The sequence below is a fragment of the Carassius carassius genome, chromosome 8 (assembly GCF_963082965.1).
Source record: "Carassius carassius chromosome 8, fCarCar2.1, whole genome shotgun sequence".
Lineage (NCBI taxonomy): Eukaryota > Metazoa > Chordata > Actinopteri > Cypriniformes > Cyprinidae > Carassius > Carassius carassius.
This window is the reverse complement of record NC_081762.1, coordinates 3132366-3149291: the sequence shown is the minus strand read 5'-3', so window position 1 is coordinate 3149291 and position 16926 is coordinate 3132366. Positions and strand designations below refer to the sequence as shown.

The 16926-nt window shown below is 37.5% G+C and overlaps 1 protein-coding gene across 4 annotated transcripts in view; it reads right to left on the bottom strand.

The window, feature by feature from the left end:
* Positions 1 to 16926, bottom strand: part of LOC132144976 (serine/threonine-protein phosphatase 6 regulatory ankyrin repeat subunit A-like) — a 32015-nt gene that overhangs the window by 3130 nt on the left and 11959 nt on the right. The window contains exons 2-26 of one of the 4 annotated variants that reach the window (XM_059555608.1): positions 16688 to 16824; positions 13775 to 13858; positions 12232 to 12310; positions 11243 to 11313; positions 10958 to 11158; positions 9633 to 9720; positions 9402 to 9544; positions 8928 to 9140; positions 8177 to 8255; positions 7997 to 8111; positions 7832 to 7914; positions 7619 to 7682; positions 7455 to 7523; positions 6403 to 6543; positions 5547 to 5688; positions 5443 to 5469; positions 4955 to 5029; positions 4048 to 4249; positions 3361 to 3448; positions 3156 to 3273; positions 2105 to 2315; positions 1663 to 1750; positions 1385 to 1468; positions 1165 to 1310; positions 231 to 313 (exon numbers count right to left, since the gene is read on the bottom strand). In XM_059555608.1, coding sequence (XP_059411591.1) covers positions 231 to 313; positions 1165 to 1310; positions 1385 to 1468; positions 1663 to 1750; positions 2105 to 2315; positions 3156 to 3273; positions 3361 to 3448; positions 4048 to 4249; positions 4955 to 5029; positions 5443 to 5469; positions 5547 to 5688; positions 6403 to 6543; positions 7455 to 7523; positions 7619 to 7682; positions 7832 to 7914; positions 7997 to 8111; positions 8177 to 8255; positions 8928 to 9140; positions 9402 to 9544; positions 9633 to 9720; positions 10958 to 11158; positions 11243 to 11313; positions 12232 to 12310; positions 13775 to 13858; positions 16688 to 16816 — 2823 coding nt within the window. In that variant the 5' untranslated portion in view covers positions 16817 to 16824. Of the gene's footprint in view, positions 1 to 230; positions 314 to 1164; positions 1311 to 1384; positions 1469 to 1662; positions 1751 to 2104; positions 2316 to 3155; positions 3274 to 3360; positions 3449 to 4047; positions 4250 to 4954; positions 5030 to 5442; positions 5470 to 5546; positions 5689 to 6402; positions 6544 to 7454; positions 7524 to 7618; positions 7683 to 7831; positions 7915 to 7996; positions 8112 to 8176; positions 8256 to 8927; positions 9141 to 9401; positions 9545 to 9632; positions 9721 to 10957; positions 11159 to 11242; positions 11314 to 12231; positions 12311 to 13774; positions 13859 to 16687 lie in introns of all 4 variants that reach the window. The other 3 variants (XM_059555607.1, XM_059555609.1, XM_059555610.1) reach the window with 3 other exon arrangements.

The following is a 16926-nucleotide window of genomic DNA, read 5'->3' as shown; positions in this document are numbered from 1 at the left end:
GATGGAAATACTTGTGCACACAAGACTGTACAATAGATACTGAGATTCATATACTAAATGAATACATGCCAATATATGCAAATGTTTACGAGGAATTGTTTTGATGCTTAAGCAGCTCTCTTTACATGCATGTTTCTGACTTCCTGTAGTTTGTCTGGCCGCAGGGCTGCAATGATGTACAGTAGATGTCGTGTTTGATGTAAATCAGTGTGTGAGTGTATGTTTAGTACCTTACTGCAGGCCAGATGCAGGGCTGTGTTTCTGTGAGCATCCTGTAATGTCAAATCAGCTTTAGCACTGCTCACCAGCACCTCTGAAAAACACAACCAGCAGCAGCTCACATTAATATCATGATTAACATGATCACAGAAGCATCCTGAATAACAATACATCTGCTGGAAGGAAACTAGCGCCACCTTGAGCCACAGCAACGCAATGACACCGCAGAAGTCTGTATTAAAACCAGTGTTGATTTTTTTTTAATAATATGAAAACTATTAAAATGACTGAAATAAACTCAATATTAGATTTTGCCTTGGTGACTAACTGAAAATAAGCTGAAGTACTATACTATACTATAACAATAAAGCTAACTAGGAATAAAAATTAAAAAAAAAATGACAAAAGCATATAAATTACTAAAACTTAAGTTAAAAATAAATAAAAAAAACTACAAAAAAGACAAACTGACATAAAATGTATAAAACTAAAATTGGGATGAAAATAAACATAAATATAAAAAAAAATTACAGAAATTACAAAACCAAAAAATTACTAAAACTGAAATAAAAATAAAGCTAATGAAAAAACAATGATCAATGCACATACAATTATTAAAACTAAAACTGAAAGTACAAAACTAAATGGAAATTAATGCAAATGACAAAAGCATATAAAATTAGTCAATCTAAAACTAATTAAAATGAAAACAAAAAATAAAAACCTTACAGTAAAAAAATACTGTTTTGCAATAAGAAACATTATTTATAAAAGTAACATTATATTGCAGTTTTACTTCAAATAAAAGTAAGTAATTCTGTTACACTGTAGCGTTTGACAGAACTTTAAAGAGAACTTTATTAGTTACTTCTAAGCATTTGTTACTTGTGTTGTTCTGACCCCTGCTAGTGTTCTGTAACTGCAGAAATCTGCTGCGTGTCTCACCGACAGCGTTAGTCTGTCCGTTCTCGGCGGCCATCATGAGCGCTGTTTTTCCCAGCATGTCGATGGCGTTGACCTGAGCGTTGTGAGCCAGCAGCAGCTGCAGACACTCCACGTGATCGGTGTACGCCGCGGCGTGAAGCGGAGTCCTGCGGGACACACAAAACAACACACTGCAGAGCTGCTTGGAAACATCTGATCCATGAGGAAACACTGCTCTCACCTGGACTGAGAGTCTGTGGCGTTTACAATCGCTGGACCTAAAGTCTCTATCAGCATCTCGGCCGCAGACTCATTATCATTCATACTGAAACAGAGAAAATAAAGATTACAAGAAAATACCATTTCATTTGATTCAGTGCTACTTGCTGTTTCTTTGTAATTAATCTACTATGTAGCAATTTCTGAGGGAAAATCATTTCTACACCCTTTTTTTCCTCCAGTGTGTCATGCTTTAATACAAACATTTAATATGAAGTTTAATATGCAGATGTTTCTTACACAGCGCAGTGCAGCGGGCTGAAGGAGTTTCCCTCCGGTCTGTGAAACACATCATACTCTAAAAGCAGCTCAACACACGCGTCATGACCTGAGATCAACACAAAATAAGAGAAAAATAAATCAAATCATGAAGGGTCTATGATATTGCTTCATTTATTACTGCCCGGCATCTTGAAAAAAAATGTTTTTTTGCTGATTAAAGAAGAATACAAGACATCTTCACTGCACAAACGGTTGCCAAAAGCAAAAATGCTACAAAATGCACATATTTTGTCAGAAATTGACATGCTACAGCAAAACAGCCACTATTTCTGAAACCAGCAGCACAAAGTTAGTAAGACACTAGTACATCACTGAGCAAATACTGTATAATGCAGAGCGGTGAAGCTGTACATCACATCGTATTGCTGGGATGACAGTGAGGGTAACGTCACACATGTACCGTTATAACAGGCCCAGTGCAGCGGTGTGTAACCACAGGTGTTCTTGAGGACGAGGACAGTCTTCTGGGCCTTCAGAAGGGCCCTCAGCACCCCCACATGACCACAGGCAGCTGCCAGGTGCATAGGAGAGCGCCCCCTGCTGTCCTGAACCAGCAGACTGAAGCCGTGCTGCAACAGAGCCTCCACACACGCCTCCTGACCCATCACTGCCTGTGACACACACACACCACAGAGGAGAGCTTAGTTTAGAATGACTCTTTCGGCAGCATGTGTGGCATACAATGGATTAACACAGAAAATAAATTAATCTCGTCCCTCAGTTTTTGTTAAATTAATAAAAAATTAACTGAAAATAAAACTTAAATAAAATAAATGAATAATATAATAAAAAAATATATAAAATGAAATATAAAATAGGTACCGTAATATAAACAAAGAAAATTAATCTCGTCCCTCAGTTTTTGTTAAATAAATAAAAAATTAACTGAAAATAAAACTTAAAATAAATGAATAATATAATATGAAAATATAAAATTAAATATAAAATAGCTAATATAAACAAACATACAACATGCTGTAAGCAGCATTTGTGGCATAATATGGATTACCAAATAATTTCAACTCATTTTAATATTCAGGTTTTGTTCAATCAGCCAATCAATAAAAATGACATTTTAAATATAAACACACATCAAAGTTCAAAACTGGTTAAAACTCTCAAAGCACATGACCTGGTTTATTATATTTGTTATTTATTTATTTGTTAATTATTTATTTTGATTTAAAATATCACACACACACACACACACACATATATACAAAGATATATATTTTTTTAACAAAAACATTTAGCTTAATAATTTCAAAGATTTTTCATCATTGAATTATTGGATTGTTGGCATTTAATTTGAATTGAAACCATTCCTTTAAAACTAAAGAACAGAAAAGTCTCATTCAAAAAAAGATAAATAGACAAAGTGAAAATGTAGATGAACTGGCAGGTGTGTGTGTATGCGTGTGTGTGTGTGTGTGTGTGTGTGTGAGACTGACCCCGCGGTGGAGGGCCGTCCTGCCCCAATCATCTCTGGCCTCCACACAGGCTCCTTCACTCAGCAGAAGATACACACAATCTGTGTGTCCACCCAGAACTGCCAACATCAGAGGAGTCCTGTCCACACACACACACACACGATCAGATCAACAATCCCACAATCAATGGACCACACATCTGAGATCCAGAAGTCCTGTAACTCACTGTCCCTTCCCATCACGCATGCTGAAGGCCGTCTGCTGGTCAGTGTTGTGGATGAGCAGACGCAGACACTCAGAGTGACCGTTCATGGCTGCAGACAGACACAGAAACACACAATCACATCATCTCACCTGACCAATAACATCAGGTCTGCCTACGCAAGACAAGCATTATAAAACCAGTCTATTTTCTATTCTATTCCAAGTCTATTTTGACCAAAAACTTACCATTTAGACAAAAACACCAAATGATTGACACGTAAAGTGAAAGTTCATATTTTTGCATTTTGACATTCATATGCAAGTAAATGTTAAACTTAACAACATAAAAAATACAGCTGCACATCACAGAAATAAATTACATCTTTAAATAATTTCAAATAGAAAACAGTTATTTAAATAGCAAAGATATTTTACAAAATTACTGTTTTTAGTAGTGAATTTTTATAACAAATAAACGCAGCCTTGGTGGGCAGATAATACTTTTTTAAATACACATTGCTCACCAAAAACTTCAGTGACCATGAACATATAGATGTGCTAACGGACATCCAATTTATTAGCTACCAAGTACCTCAAACAAACAAAAAAAAAGACAAATCTAGCAACTGGTAAATGCAATCGACTGTGTGTAATATGAGCAGTGTTCAGGCTAAGGCTGAGTCTAGTGTGTGTGTGTGTGTGTGTTGACCTGCGGAGTGTACGGCGCTCCTCTTGTGTGTGTAGTCCTTCAGCATCATGGACGTGCCCTGACTGATCAGTAGATCCACACACTCCACGTGACCCTTAAACGCCGCCAGACTGAGAGCCGTGTGACCCTGCGGCGTCCTCACATCCAGATCCAGCAGAGACTGCACCAGAACCTCCAGAGCCTGATGGTGACCGTGATACGCCTGGACACACACACACACACCAACAACAACTTCAGTTTTCAAATGTCATTACTGTACTCAACATAAAAAATATCATCAAAATAAATCAGATTTTAACTCTAAAAGCTGACTGGATGAGCCACATTTTAAATCAATCTAGCTAATCTTTGACTTGCATTGCATGTTGAACCTACACTGGACTAATAAACCATATTATTTGGTCCAAGACTTGTATAATGTGATTATTATTTATATTACATTTAATTATTTAATGAACATAGATGCTTTATTTTTTTTACATTATGCCCAACAATACTATAGTACATTGTAATACACTTATTTTAGTATTATTTATATGATTTAAGTGTTTATTAATATTTTGAATTAGCTTTTTATATGCTATTTATATATTTTCACTTTTCATTTGAATTTCAGTTTAAGTTTTATTATTTTGTTTACGTGCTTGCCATTTTATTATTTTTTTAAATACTTCTACATAACTTTATTTTTAATTATTTCAGTTTGAGTTTTATAGCATTAAAAAAAACAAACTATTAAAAATTGACAATTGAAATAAAGCAGAAATTAAAAACCTAACTGAATATTAAATTTTCTTTAAATGAAATATAATTACCAAATTACCAAAAACACTTTTTAACAGTATTAGTTAATAGTAACAACACAGTGTTTTATTGTTTAATGTGGTTTTGAATGACTTTGAGTTACCGCGAGGTGTAAAGGGCTGATGGGAGGCTGGACATCTGTGTCGTGGAGGATGCTTGATGCAGACCTGTCCATCAGCTGAAAATACACACATTTACATTCAATTATATATGAGTAAAGTGGACAAAATTTTTTTACTTATATAATGGCATATGCATGCAAGTTATTGAATATTCAGAGAAATAAGTGCATGACTGTGCATGAGACTGGATCATTAAATGTTAGGCTGTCATTCATTAATAGTATTTTTTGACCCTCATAATCTTGGATACATCAACAGAACAATGGTTTCAGAAGTGGAAAGAGAGTTTTATAGTTTGACAGGTAATGAAAGATTATGAAAATGTTCTCCTCTTCTTGCACGGATAAAACAAACATAAGAGTGGAAACATTTCTTAGTAATATATAGTAAATGGAGTTGATTTGTGATCTCATAGTGAGTTTATGAATCATTAGGGGGCAGCACTGGACAGAATCAGAATTCAACTCACCACATCTAATGGTGTTTCATTGGCCATCTGTAATACAAAACACAGATGAGCACCAAACACAGCAGTGAAGAGTGTGTGTGTGTGTGTGTGTGTGATGTACTGACCAGCTCCAGACACACTCGGTGGCCGTACGCTGAGGCGTAGTGAACAGCACTGTATCCGTCTTTATCTCTGAGAGCTGGATTTGCATCGTTCCTCAAAAGATACTCCAGACACCTGACAGAGACACCGATCAGATCACGAGGCCTGAGTCAAACAAACTCAGATTGTGTCAATCAATGGCTTTGTTAAAGCCATCAGTTTGCATTATTTTCAACTTTTTTTATTTTTTATTATTGCGTTCAACAGCAGAATTTGTGGTAAAAAACGTCACTACCCATGATGCCGTTCAGAAAATTCCAACAATCAGATTCACATTCAGTCATTTCACGCAAATCATTTTTTTCTTTCGTTTATTTCAGTTAGATTTTTCATAGTTTCAGTACATTAGCATAAACGTAATTATTTTTCACACATATTATCTAATATTTAATTATTTATATTTAATTTCAGCTTTAAAGAAACTGTTTTTCATAGTATAACTTAACAACAACAACGATGCAAAACACAGTCCTTAACAGAAATTGATTTGAAAGACCTCGGAGGGTGTTAATCAATGGTGTATGCATTTGCAGAAGCAATCAAGTCACATTTTTTCAACTTATTTTTAAAACAATCATGAAAATACTTCTGGAAACAGTGAGCGGCACTAATGTATTCTATTTGTGAAATTAAGTAGTATGCAGTATCTGTGCACAATAAATAAATCTCTATATGCCTGAAATACCCCATGACCTACTGAATTTGCTGATCCAGTGTGTGTGCTACTAGAACACACCACTGACAATACTGTATCCCACAATGCACTGCACTGCACTCCACTCAACCTTGAATGTGTGCAGTGTGTTTGTGTTCACTCACTTGCCGTCTGAGTCTGCAGCAGCGGTGTAGTGCAGAGGACCACAGCCCCTGACGTCCCGCTCGTTCACACTGGCCCCGGAGCCCACCAGAGCAAACACACACTGATAGTTACAGTTAGCAGCAGCGTAATGAAGCGGCGTCCTGAGAGAGACAGAGACAGAGATAAATCATAACCAGATCACTGCTGCAGGATTCCTGTAACACTGCTTCATCACTGCAGCTCTATCAGTATCTGTGCTGGAAATCTGTAGGAAAATACACATCCCAGCATGCTTTAATGACACGTCAACCCAAAAAAAAAAGAAAAAAGTACTTGTGTGTGTGTGTGTGTGTGTGTGTGTGTGTGTGTATAAACACACACAGAAATCTATATGATAAACCACTGTATTATATATTAACATCATATTATATTATGTTATATAAGATAAATTATACAGTAATTATATGAAAATATACTGTATGCATTAAAATATTTATAAACATTAACATCTTAGGTTCATTTTAGGTTAGTTTCTTTGGCTTGCTTATTTTCCATCACAGTTTTGTCTTCAATATTCAAGATTAATTGGCTTTGTAGAATGACTAAGTAAAAACTAGCATTTAAAAATACTATTTATAACAGTAATCAAAAAGTAAATGAAATGTGTGGACACATCATAGTATAAAGAATAGTTTTAATTGTTGTAAAACAAAAATCAAGATAATCCAAATAATATACTTTAATTACACTACAGCTCAAAAATCAAATGCATCACAGTTTTCACAAACATATTCGGCGGTCTTCAACATTGATAATAATCAGAAATGTTTCTTGAGCAGTGAATCATCATATTAGAATGATTTCTGAAGATCATGTGACACCGAAGACTGGAGGAAAGATGTTGAAAATACAGCTGCGCATCACAGGAATAAATTATATTAAAACATGTTGACAGGGCAGCCTTGGCAAGCTGAAAAGACTTCTTTCAAAAACTTTTTTTTTAACTGTTTGAATGGTAGTGTTTCTTTTGATTTTTAAGTTAACTCACGTTTGATGATTTAATGCAACTCACCTCCCAAATCTGTCTTTCCTATTAAAGTCCGCACCCGTGTTGAGCAACAGATTTAAACACTCCAGATTCCTGGAGAAAAGAAGGAGAGACGGTCACGTGATCAGGACAACAGATCATCCAGGCCACAGGGGGCGCCGATGAGCCAATAGTGAGTGATGACTCACCCTCCTGCAGCCGCAGCATGCAAACACGTCCTGCCAAAGTCATCCGGCGTGTCAACGTCAAAACCTGAACCAACAGATATCCATTATCAAGACCAGATAAAAGCCCAAGGCACTTTACTGAGAGAGGGAAAAATATGCACAGATATCATGCACAGAAATCGATTTGAACTGCTGTTATAAACACAATACATCTTCACAATGAATGTTAGTCACCTGAGGAGAGCAGTTTCCGGCAGCAGTCTGAAAATCCGCTCAGAGCCGCCAGATGCAGCGGGAACATTCCGTGGATGCCCCGCCTACAGAGGCGGAGTCACGGTCACATGATCAGCATGAGCTCATGAATAATGCATAGCTGTAAACACTCACACTGTCACTCACTTTGCTGTGTCCGCACCGTTGGTTATGAGCGTGTTGATGAGCAGCTCGTGACCGTAACGAGCCGATACATGAAGCGGAGAGTTTCCGTTCTCATCCTCGCTGTCGATCTCTGCACCTATTAAAGAGGAAAGAGAGGATGAGAGGAAGATGAACAAGAAACAGAAAGAATAACACACTCACCGTTCTGAATGATGGCCTGTGATCTGGAGTATCGGCCGTGAATGGCTGCAATGTGGAGAGGAGTTTTACCATCTTTACTCTGGACAAGAGAGGAACACACAAAGACATTTAACTAGTTGTTTTGGACAGTATCACACTTTTTACATCAGTGAAATTTCTGTCATCAGACTGAAGCATGTGAACAACATCTGCTCTGATCTGCCATTTGTTTCATTTTCGTTTTATTAATGGTGTCAGTTTTTTGAATGTTTGTGTGTAGTAAGGGCGTTTGTGTCACTGGCTATATATGTCTGTTTCTTTAGTTTAAGTGAAAAAGTGAAAGTGAAAGTGAAAGTGAAAGTGAAAAGTGAAAGTGAAAGTGAAAGTGAAGTGACATTCAGCCAAGTATGGTGACCCATACTCAGAATTTGTGCTCTGCATTTAACCCATCCGAAATGCACACACACAGAGCAGTGAACACACACACACACTGTGAGCACACACCCGGAGCAGTGGGCAGCCATTTATGCTGCGGCGCCCGGGGAGCAGTTGGGGGTTCGATGCCTTGCTCCAGGGCACCTAAGTCGTGGTATTGAAGGTGGAGAGAGAACTGTACATGCACTCCCCCCACCCACAATACCTGCTGGCCCGGGACTCGAACTCACAACCTTTCGATTGAGAGTCCGACTCTCTAACCATTAGGCCACGACTTCCCTACTTCCATACTTTAAAGACTTTAATTGACATATTGTGAGGGTTTTTCTTCACTGACCTTGCTGTTGATGTTGGCTCTGTTGGCGATGAGCAGCTCGAGACAGAGCGCCCCCTGGCGGGACGCAGCGGTGAAGTGCAGCGGGGAGAAGCCCTTCTCATTCACCTGATTGACATCAGCTCCTGCTTCGATTAGCTCATTCACCACCACGTCCTGACCGTTAAAACACGCCAGGTGCAGAGCAGAGTTTCCATACGCGTTCGGCTCCTTAATCTGAAGAGAGAGAAACACAGATCAGGCGATTAATGGGGCTGCTTTGTTTCTTTTATAAAGTATGAAAAACAGGGTATAGCAATATGTGTTCGGTGATATTTAAATTTGTAGATTCGGCTATGCATTGCATATCAAATTATAAATATAATTTTAAAGGCATTAAAGTCAATGAATTAAGCAACTGAATACGATGAGGGCATTAATACACAGTTCACTTGGCGACCAAGGGGCGGAGCTTTATCTGCTGTGGGCGGAGCTTACATCAACACCCAGATTGAGCAGGTATTTGACGACGTTGATCATTCCACTGGAGGCAGCGGCGTGAAGAGGACTGTAGGACTTCTTATCCTTACAGCAAACCTCAGCGCCGTGAGACACCAGAAACTTCATGACCTCCAGATGACCTGAGACAGAAAGAGATGCATCTGCTCTACACTGATCTGAGGCTGATGGAAACATGTTTTCACGCTGATTCTGATGTTGGCGTCTCACCCATGTATGCGGCCCAGTGGACGGCTCGTCTGTCCTTCTTATCAAAAGCATTGACGTTTGCACCTCTGGACACCAGCAACTGAACCATCTGCAGTGATCACAGTCAGAGTACACCATGAATACTAAACTGGAGGTTTTATTCATTTAGATCTAATATCAGCACACATTCAAAGAGACAGCAATGGCTTAAAATGATTTCAAATCTTTGTTATTTGACTTCGTTTGGGGAGCTGGTCCTTTTTTTAACCTTATGTGCTATAAAAATGCCTCACCGATCAATAATATATCAGCTTTTGGGTCATGTATCTGCCAGCGGCATTCTAGACAGGCCTCAATCTGTTGGATTTGTTGATATCCAATCAGAAAGAAGCGATGAAAAACACAGCAAACCAGTCGAGCAAACATGGCAAGCAAAGGTTGTTTTAACTAACCGATTAGATATACACCTAAAAATGCTTTAACTATGGATCACACAACTTTTAGATGGCCTCAGTTTGTTTGGAGAGTTCAAATATTAATGTACACAACCATTTACAAGTTTGGGGTTGGTAAGTTTTTTTTATGTTTTTAAAAGAATTCTCTTTTGCTCACAAAAGGCTGCATTTATTTGATCAAAAATACAGTAAAATAGTAATATTGTGAAATATTATTATAATTTAAAATAACTGTTTTCTTGTAAAATGTAATATATTGCTGTGATCAAAGCTGAATTTGCAGCAGTCTTCAGTGTGCCACGATCTTCAGAAATCAGTCTAATATGCTGATTTGCTGCTCAAGAAAATTTCCGATTGTTATTAGTGCTGAAAACAGGCGTGCCTCCCAATATTTTTGTGGAAACTGTAATGCATTTTATTTTTCAGCATTCTTTGATGAACAGAAAGTTCGAAAGAACAGCATTTACTTGAAACTGAAAACTTTTGTAACATCATAAATGTCCTAACTGTCACTTTTGATCAATTTAATGCAGCCTTAATGAATAAAATAAAAATCTTACTGATGCCAAAAACGCACAATAGAAGCAATTAACTAGTGGTTTTGGCCTGTATCACACAATAACACAATATCAGTGCATTAACATGAGTGAAACTGATATTATTAAATGGCTTTCTGTATATCCCATTAAAAATATGTGAACAAACAGATTTTCTTGTTGCATTCTACACTGTTCATTTGCCATTAATTTGTCTTTTCGTTTCATTCCTGGTGTAAGCAGCTCTGATGAACTCTGTTATGACACACAGTACATTGTGCAAACGTGTCCCATCCAGCAGGGCAGATACTGAGCATCTCCTGATCTGTAAACAGTGAAAAACTGAGCGCCTGACCTCCAGGTGTCCGCTGAAGGCCGCGTGGTGTAGAGCCGTACGTCTGGCGCGGTCCGACACGTTGACGTTACTTATCAGTGGGACTAACGCCTCGACACAGCGCATGGCTTTATGGGAAGCGGCCACATGCAGCGGCGTTTGCCAGTTCTTATCCCTCGCGTTCACATCCGCCGAGTGTTTCAGCAGCACCTCCACTGCCTCCTGAACACACAATCACATTACTGAGCTGGAAAGACATTTCATTTGTTTATATTTGTTGTTCTGATGCCGGAGGATGTGTCCTACCTCACTACAGGAAGCTACGGCTCGATGAAGAGGAGTGAGCCATTTATTATCTTTGGCATTCACTCTCGCCCCTGAGAGAGAGAGAGAGAGAGAGAAAGAGAGAGTGAAGGAGAGAGAGAGGATGTGTGTGTGTGTGTGTGTGTGTGTGTGAATTAATTACACTTTTAATGTCACAGCTGAAGCAGGATACATGGAGCTTCCCATAAGCCTGTTCAAAATAAACTCCCTAAATGCTCTGGGATCACATCTGTTGCTTAAAATACAGCAGCACCTGTTACTTTTACTCTTTCATTTGTGACAACAACTCCTCCTTTACACACGGCCAATTCAAGACGTCACAAGATGTGTGTGTGTTTTGTCAGTGTGTCACTGGGGTAGTGCTCAACAAATAAGTTTAATTCATTTATGTTACATATTTTATATACACGTTGTCAGTGTTTTTGTTTGTGGTTGTTAATGATTGATGTATTTTGTTTAGATGAAAACAAACAGTTTTACATTATCATTCAAAAGTTTGGGGTCTGTAAGCCTTTTTTTTTAAAGATATGAATACTTTTATTCAGCAAGGATGCATTAAACTGAACAAAAGTGACAGTAAAGACATTTATAATGTAACAAAAGATTCCTATTTCTTGAGCAGCAAATCATCATATTACACTGATTTCTGAAGATCATGTGACACTGAAGACTGGAGTAATGATGCTAAAAATACAGCTGCACATAACAGAAATAAATTACATTTTAATATATATTTACACAGAAAACAGTGATTTTAAATTGTAATAATATTTCACAATTTTTACTGTTTTTTTTAATCAAATAAATGCAGCCTCGGTTAGCAGAAGAGAATTCTTTCAAAAACTTAAAAAAAAAATCTAACTGAGCCTAAACTTTCGAATGGTAGTTTAGATTTATCCATCAATCCAAATTCTATCATGATATTGGTCTATGAATAAATCTGGCTGATATTTGATCTGCGCTCTTCATACCTGACAGGACGAGCAGCTCTATGATCTCGGCGTCGCCCAGGTACGCAGCGGCATGAAGCGGCGTTCTCTTCTCACTGTCCTGAGGATTCACAAACACAACACTTCATCAAAAGTCATGTTCAACAATCGACTTATTTTCACTATTTCAGCAAATACGATAGCTTTCAGAAGTTTAGGGCTGATAAGATAGTTCAATGTTTTTGAAAGAAGTCTCTCACCAAGGCTGCATTTATTTGATCAAAAATATAGTCAAAGTTGTGAAATATAATTATAATTCAAAAGAATAATTTTTCATGTGAATATATGTGAAATTGTAATTTATTTCTGTGATCAAAGCTGTATTTTCAGCATCATTCCTCCAGTCTCCAGTGTCACATGATCTTCAGAAATCAGTCTAATATACTGATTTACTGCTCAAGAAACATTTCTGATTATTATCAATGTTGAACACAGTTGTGCTGCTTCATATTTTGTGGAAATATTTTTTTCAGGTTTCTTTGAGGAATAGAAAGTTCAAGTTCAGTTGTTTGAAATATAAATCTTTTGTAACATTTTAAATGTCTTTACTCTCACTTTTGATCAACAATGCATCCTTGCTGAATAAAAGTATTAATAAATTTTTTGTTTATCCTTTGCTGATTGGTGCAAGAGAAACATCAACCAATCAAATACTCTCATTTCTGCTCAAAACAGAGTGAGCTGGTGGTTTTATACTCGTCTGTTGTTTATGCAACATGTGTAAGCGATTCACCTCTGATTTGCACGAGTTTTACTCCATTTGGAAGCGTTTGATACATGTGTGGTTTCAGCAGAGTGTGTGTTAAACTGTATGATACACACTGGATTCTTGTGCATGGCACACAGGGATACATTTGAATGCGTGTGTGTGTGTGTGTGTGTGTGTGTGTGTGTGTGTGTGTGTGAGAGAGAGAGATCAATGCGGCCGAAGATCTCTAGAGACGGCATGCAGAAACATGAGACACACACACACACACACTTCTCTATTTCAGATCCCCAGGATCTACTGCAAACACCTATTCTGAAGCTTTAACTGTTCCTCCAGATGCTTGAGGAAAGCGACCGGGATGTTTGACACTTCCATCAATAAAGGCAATTACTAAAGAGCGGCTATCATTCATTCTTCAGTGTCATGCCACCCTGCAGGCTTCTGTTTTCAGAGTCACGTGACCTGACAGCTCATCAGTGATTGGCTGGCAGTGGAGGGGGCGTCTCTCCAGACATCGGCGATGAAAACAGACTCCTCATTAAACAGTGAGCAGTAAAATAAACCCTCTCCAGTCCAAATGCAAGCTCATGAGAGCCTTTTAACCTCTCGGATGAACATCCATTACGAAAATAGGAGAAATAATGTACAAGAACGGCCTCAGTGTGCATTCCAAAAGGCTTTCCAAGATCATCCATCAATGAGAAATCAATAAACAGGTCTCAAAAACAAGCAAGATGCAATAAAATGTGAAAAATGACCACTTTCAGAGAACTTCAATGGACAGTTCATGTGTTTTTGCAAGTTATGGATATTTACCTGTACATTGACGTCTTCTTTCTTGAATATGAGCGAGCGAACTTCATCTGCGTCTCCGTTAAATATGGCTTTAATCAGAGAGGTCTGTAGAGAAATGGTCACAAACAACACTTAAGGGCTTTTTGAACTCTGAAAGACAAACCAACACATCTGATATCAATCAAAACCCTAATTCTGACAAGCTTGTCTCAAATAACAGCGTCTGTGCTAAATGCTGTGTGGAGATGAAAAGAAACTAAATGAATGAAACATTGTGTTTAATCTATGCAGAAAAGAAATTCTGAGAATCAGACGTCAGTCGGTTTAACAAGAAACCATTGATTCATCAGCATGCCAAAGAGAAAATTTCACTGAAGTGCAGCATGAAATCAATGTATTTAATAGTGAATAAAATCAGTTTTAACAACACTCGTGAGAACATGGAAAGACAAGACTCGCCGAACCTGAACGCTGAGTTAACTATGACACTGGTTAGGAGAGGAATATACTACTGTCGGCATGGATTAATATATTGAGATACTGTGTGTAGATATAGTTTTTATACATTTTTTATAATAATAAAAAAAAAATTGCCAGTTAAGAATCTAAAATTATACATGCTTCGTCAAATCCTAATCAATGTCGAAATATGAAAAGATTAATTGTTGCCTTAGCAATTAACTGAAATAGGTTTAAGATTAAGAACTAAAATTATTAACTGGAAATAAATAAAAACTAAAACTGTAATAAAACTATAAAAGCATATTAAAGCATAAATATTTCAAAGAAACTAACATTGAATCAATCCTATACAGTATATAAATAATACTAAAATACAACAGCATCACTCCCAATAACAACATGCATTAAATATCTTTATTCCAAATAAGGACAGACACCCCCACCCTGTCCAGCCCCACCTGGCTCCGCCCACCTGCCACGCCCTCCGCTCTCAGGTGACACTACAGGAATTCACTGAAAGTGCAACTTACACAGCTCTCTCAGCAAGAAAAAATATAGGTAAAAAAGCTGTCACTGGAACAGTACACTTTAAAAAGTCATATTTTTGTACCTTATTTACCACTGAAAGGTGCATTTCAGTATTTCAAAGGTACATAGTTGTACCTAAAGTGTACAAATTGGTACCTTAATGGTACATATTAGTGCCTTTTGAAAGGATACCAACCCAGTGACAGATTTTGCACCTTTTTTGAGAGAGTAAACAATTAATACTGAAAAACACTCTCTCACACACACACACACACACACACACACACACAACTGCTGCAGCCTGTATGTGGATTCACCTCACAAACACATGATGCAGCAGCTGAAAACAAACGTGAGAACGAAAGACAGAAGGGAACGTCATAAAAGAAAGAATGCAGCTTTCCTCTGTTTAAGGAAACGTGGCCTGCTACAACAGCAAAAACTTTAGCCTGAAGCTCCTGAAAACTGACTGAAACCAGTCAGAACCACTTAGACTGATCTTCAAAGAATGATTTTAACTATTAAAGGACCAGACCAGCTGACTAAATCACCGGAACTGAAACCTGCACGTCTGCTTCATCCACTAAACTGATGATTATCCTGCTAATTTGACTACGGTTTCCATTCACACTGCTGTTTTAACTCACTGATCAAAAACACAAACACTTGTAGCTGTACATGATGCATTTTGGTGTGAAATGTGTGAGGACAAGCCACAATGAAACACTAGTGAGCATTAACACAAAAACGTGTTCCTCTTTCTTTTGTAGGTCAAATTCAGTCAAGACTGAACAACAATATATATGTGAATGTTTTAACTCCCTGAATAATGGCTCAGACACATGAAGGGAACTACGACAGGCTAAAACACATACATACATACATACATACATTCATACATACATACATACATACGTGCATAAATAAACAAAATAGACAAAAAATGTTTTTAAAAAAGTTCAGCTTTGGCAAAATGAAATCTTAATATATTAGGAAAAAATAAAGACAAAATTTAAAAAGAATTTTTTAAAGTTCATCTTTGATAAAACAACTTTAATAAATAAAAATGTGTCATCCAACTTTGAAAAAAAAAATTAAAATAGATATTAGATAAACCTCAACAACAAACCATTTACAAAAGTTTTTTTTTTTAAATCTCCATGAGAAAAAATGAATTAATGAATATTAGACAAATTCAACAAGAAATAAACACACACACACACATATATATATCTTTGGATTTTTTTTTTTAGATAAAAGTCAACACAAAAACGAATTAAAAGAGGTTTTTACAAAATATCTTTGATTTAAAAAAAAGATGAGACAAAAAATCTACAAAAGGTTTAAAATATGTTATCTAAATACTAAATGTGGCCTCACTGCATTAAAAATTTATATATAAATATATTTATATAAATCAAACAAATAGCAAAGAGTACACAAGGTTTGTTTATGTCTGCATTTGTACTTGTGTAAAGTGTGTTTCTGGCCTAAGGGTTTCTTCTTGCATTATATTTTGCAATTGTGGATGGTCATCTGTGGCCTTTCCGGTGCATCTCACACCATGCCAAGTTAAAAATAAAGTATCATTTTTATAAAAGCCAGTGTATTTTGAATGAACGAACGTGTGCTGCGTGTGAAGCGTCTCCTATTGCTGACAGCTGCGTTTCCGTCCAGGTCAAAGGTCCACAACTCGCCCTAGTCACATGATCCCGGGTTTCCGAAGGGAATTTTTGGACCTCACCTGGAAACCCCAATCAGATGTGACAGAGAAGGATGAACGTGTCTGTATCTGTCTGCAGATAATAACGGGGACAGATCACGACATGCACCTACTAAAGCAGCCGTTCGACTTTCTTCTCACTTTTTTTTGAAGTTCACCGCTGCTTTACACACTCAACAAACACACATTATCATCCACCTGCAGTCAAAGCAGGACCTCACCTTCTCGTCCTGAGAGGAATTCTGGGAAATGTTGTCTTGGGCGGCTTTGGAATGCAGAGGGGAGGGTTCGTCGTCTTCCACCTCCTCCAGGACCACGATACACACACGACTCATGCGCTCCGACCGCATGCCTGCCTCTCCAACACACACACACACACGAAAGCCGCTTTCACAAAAAAACCCTGGTGTTATTCCGTACAGAAGATCGGTCCATGATGTTCATCTCCAATGCCATTAGT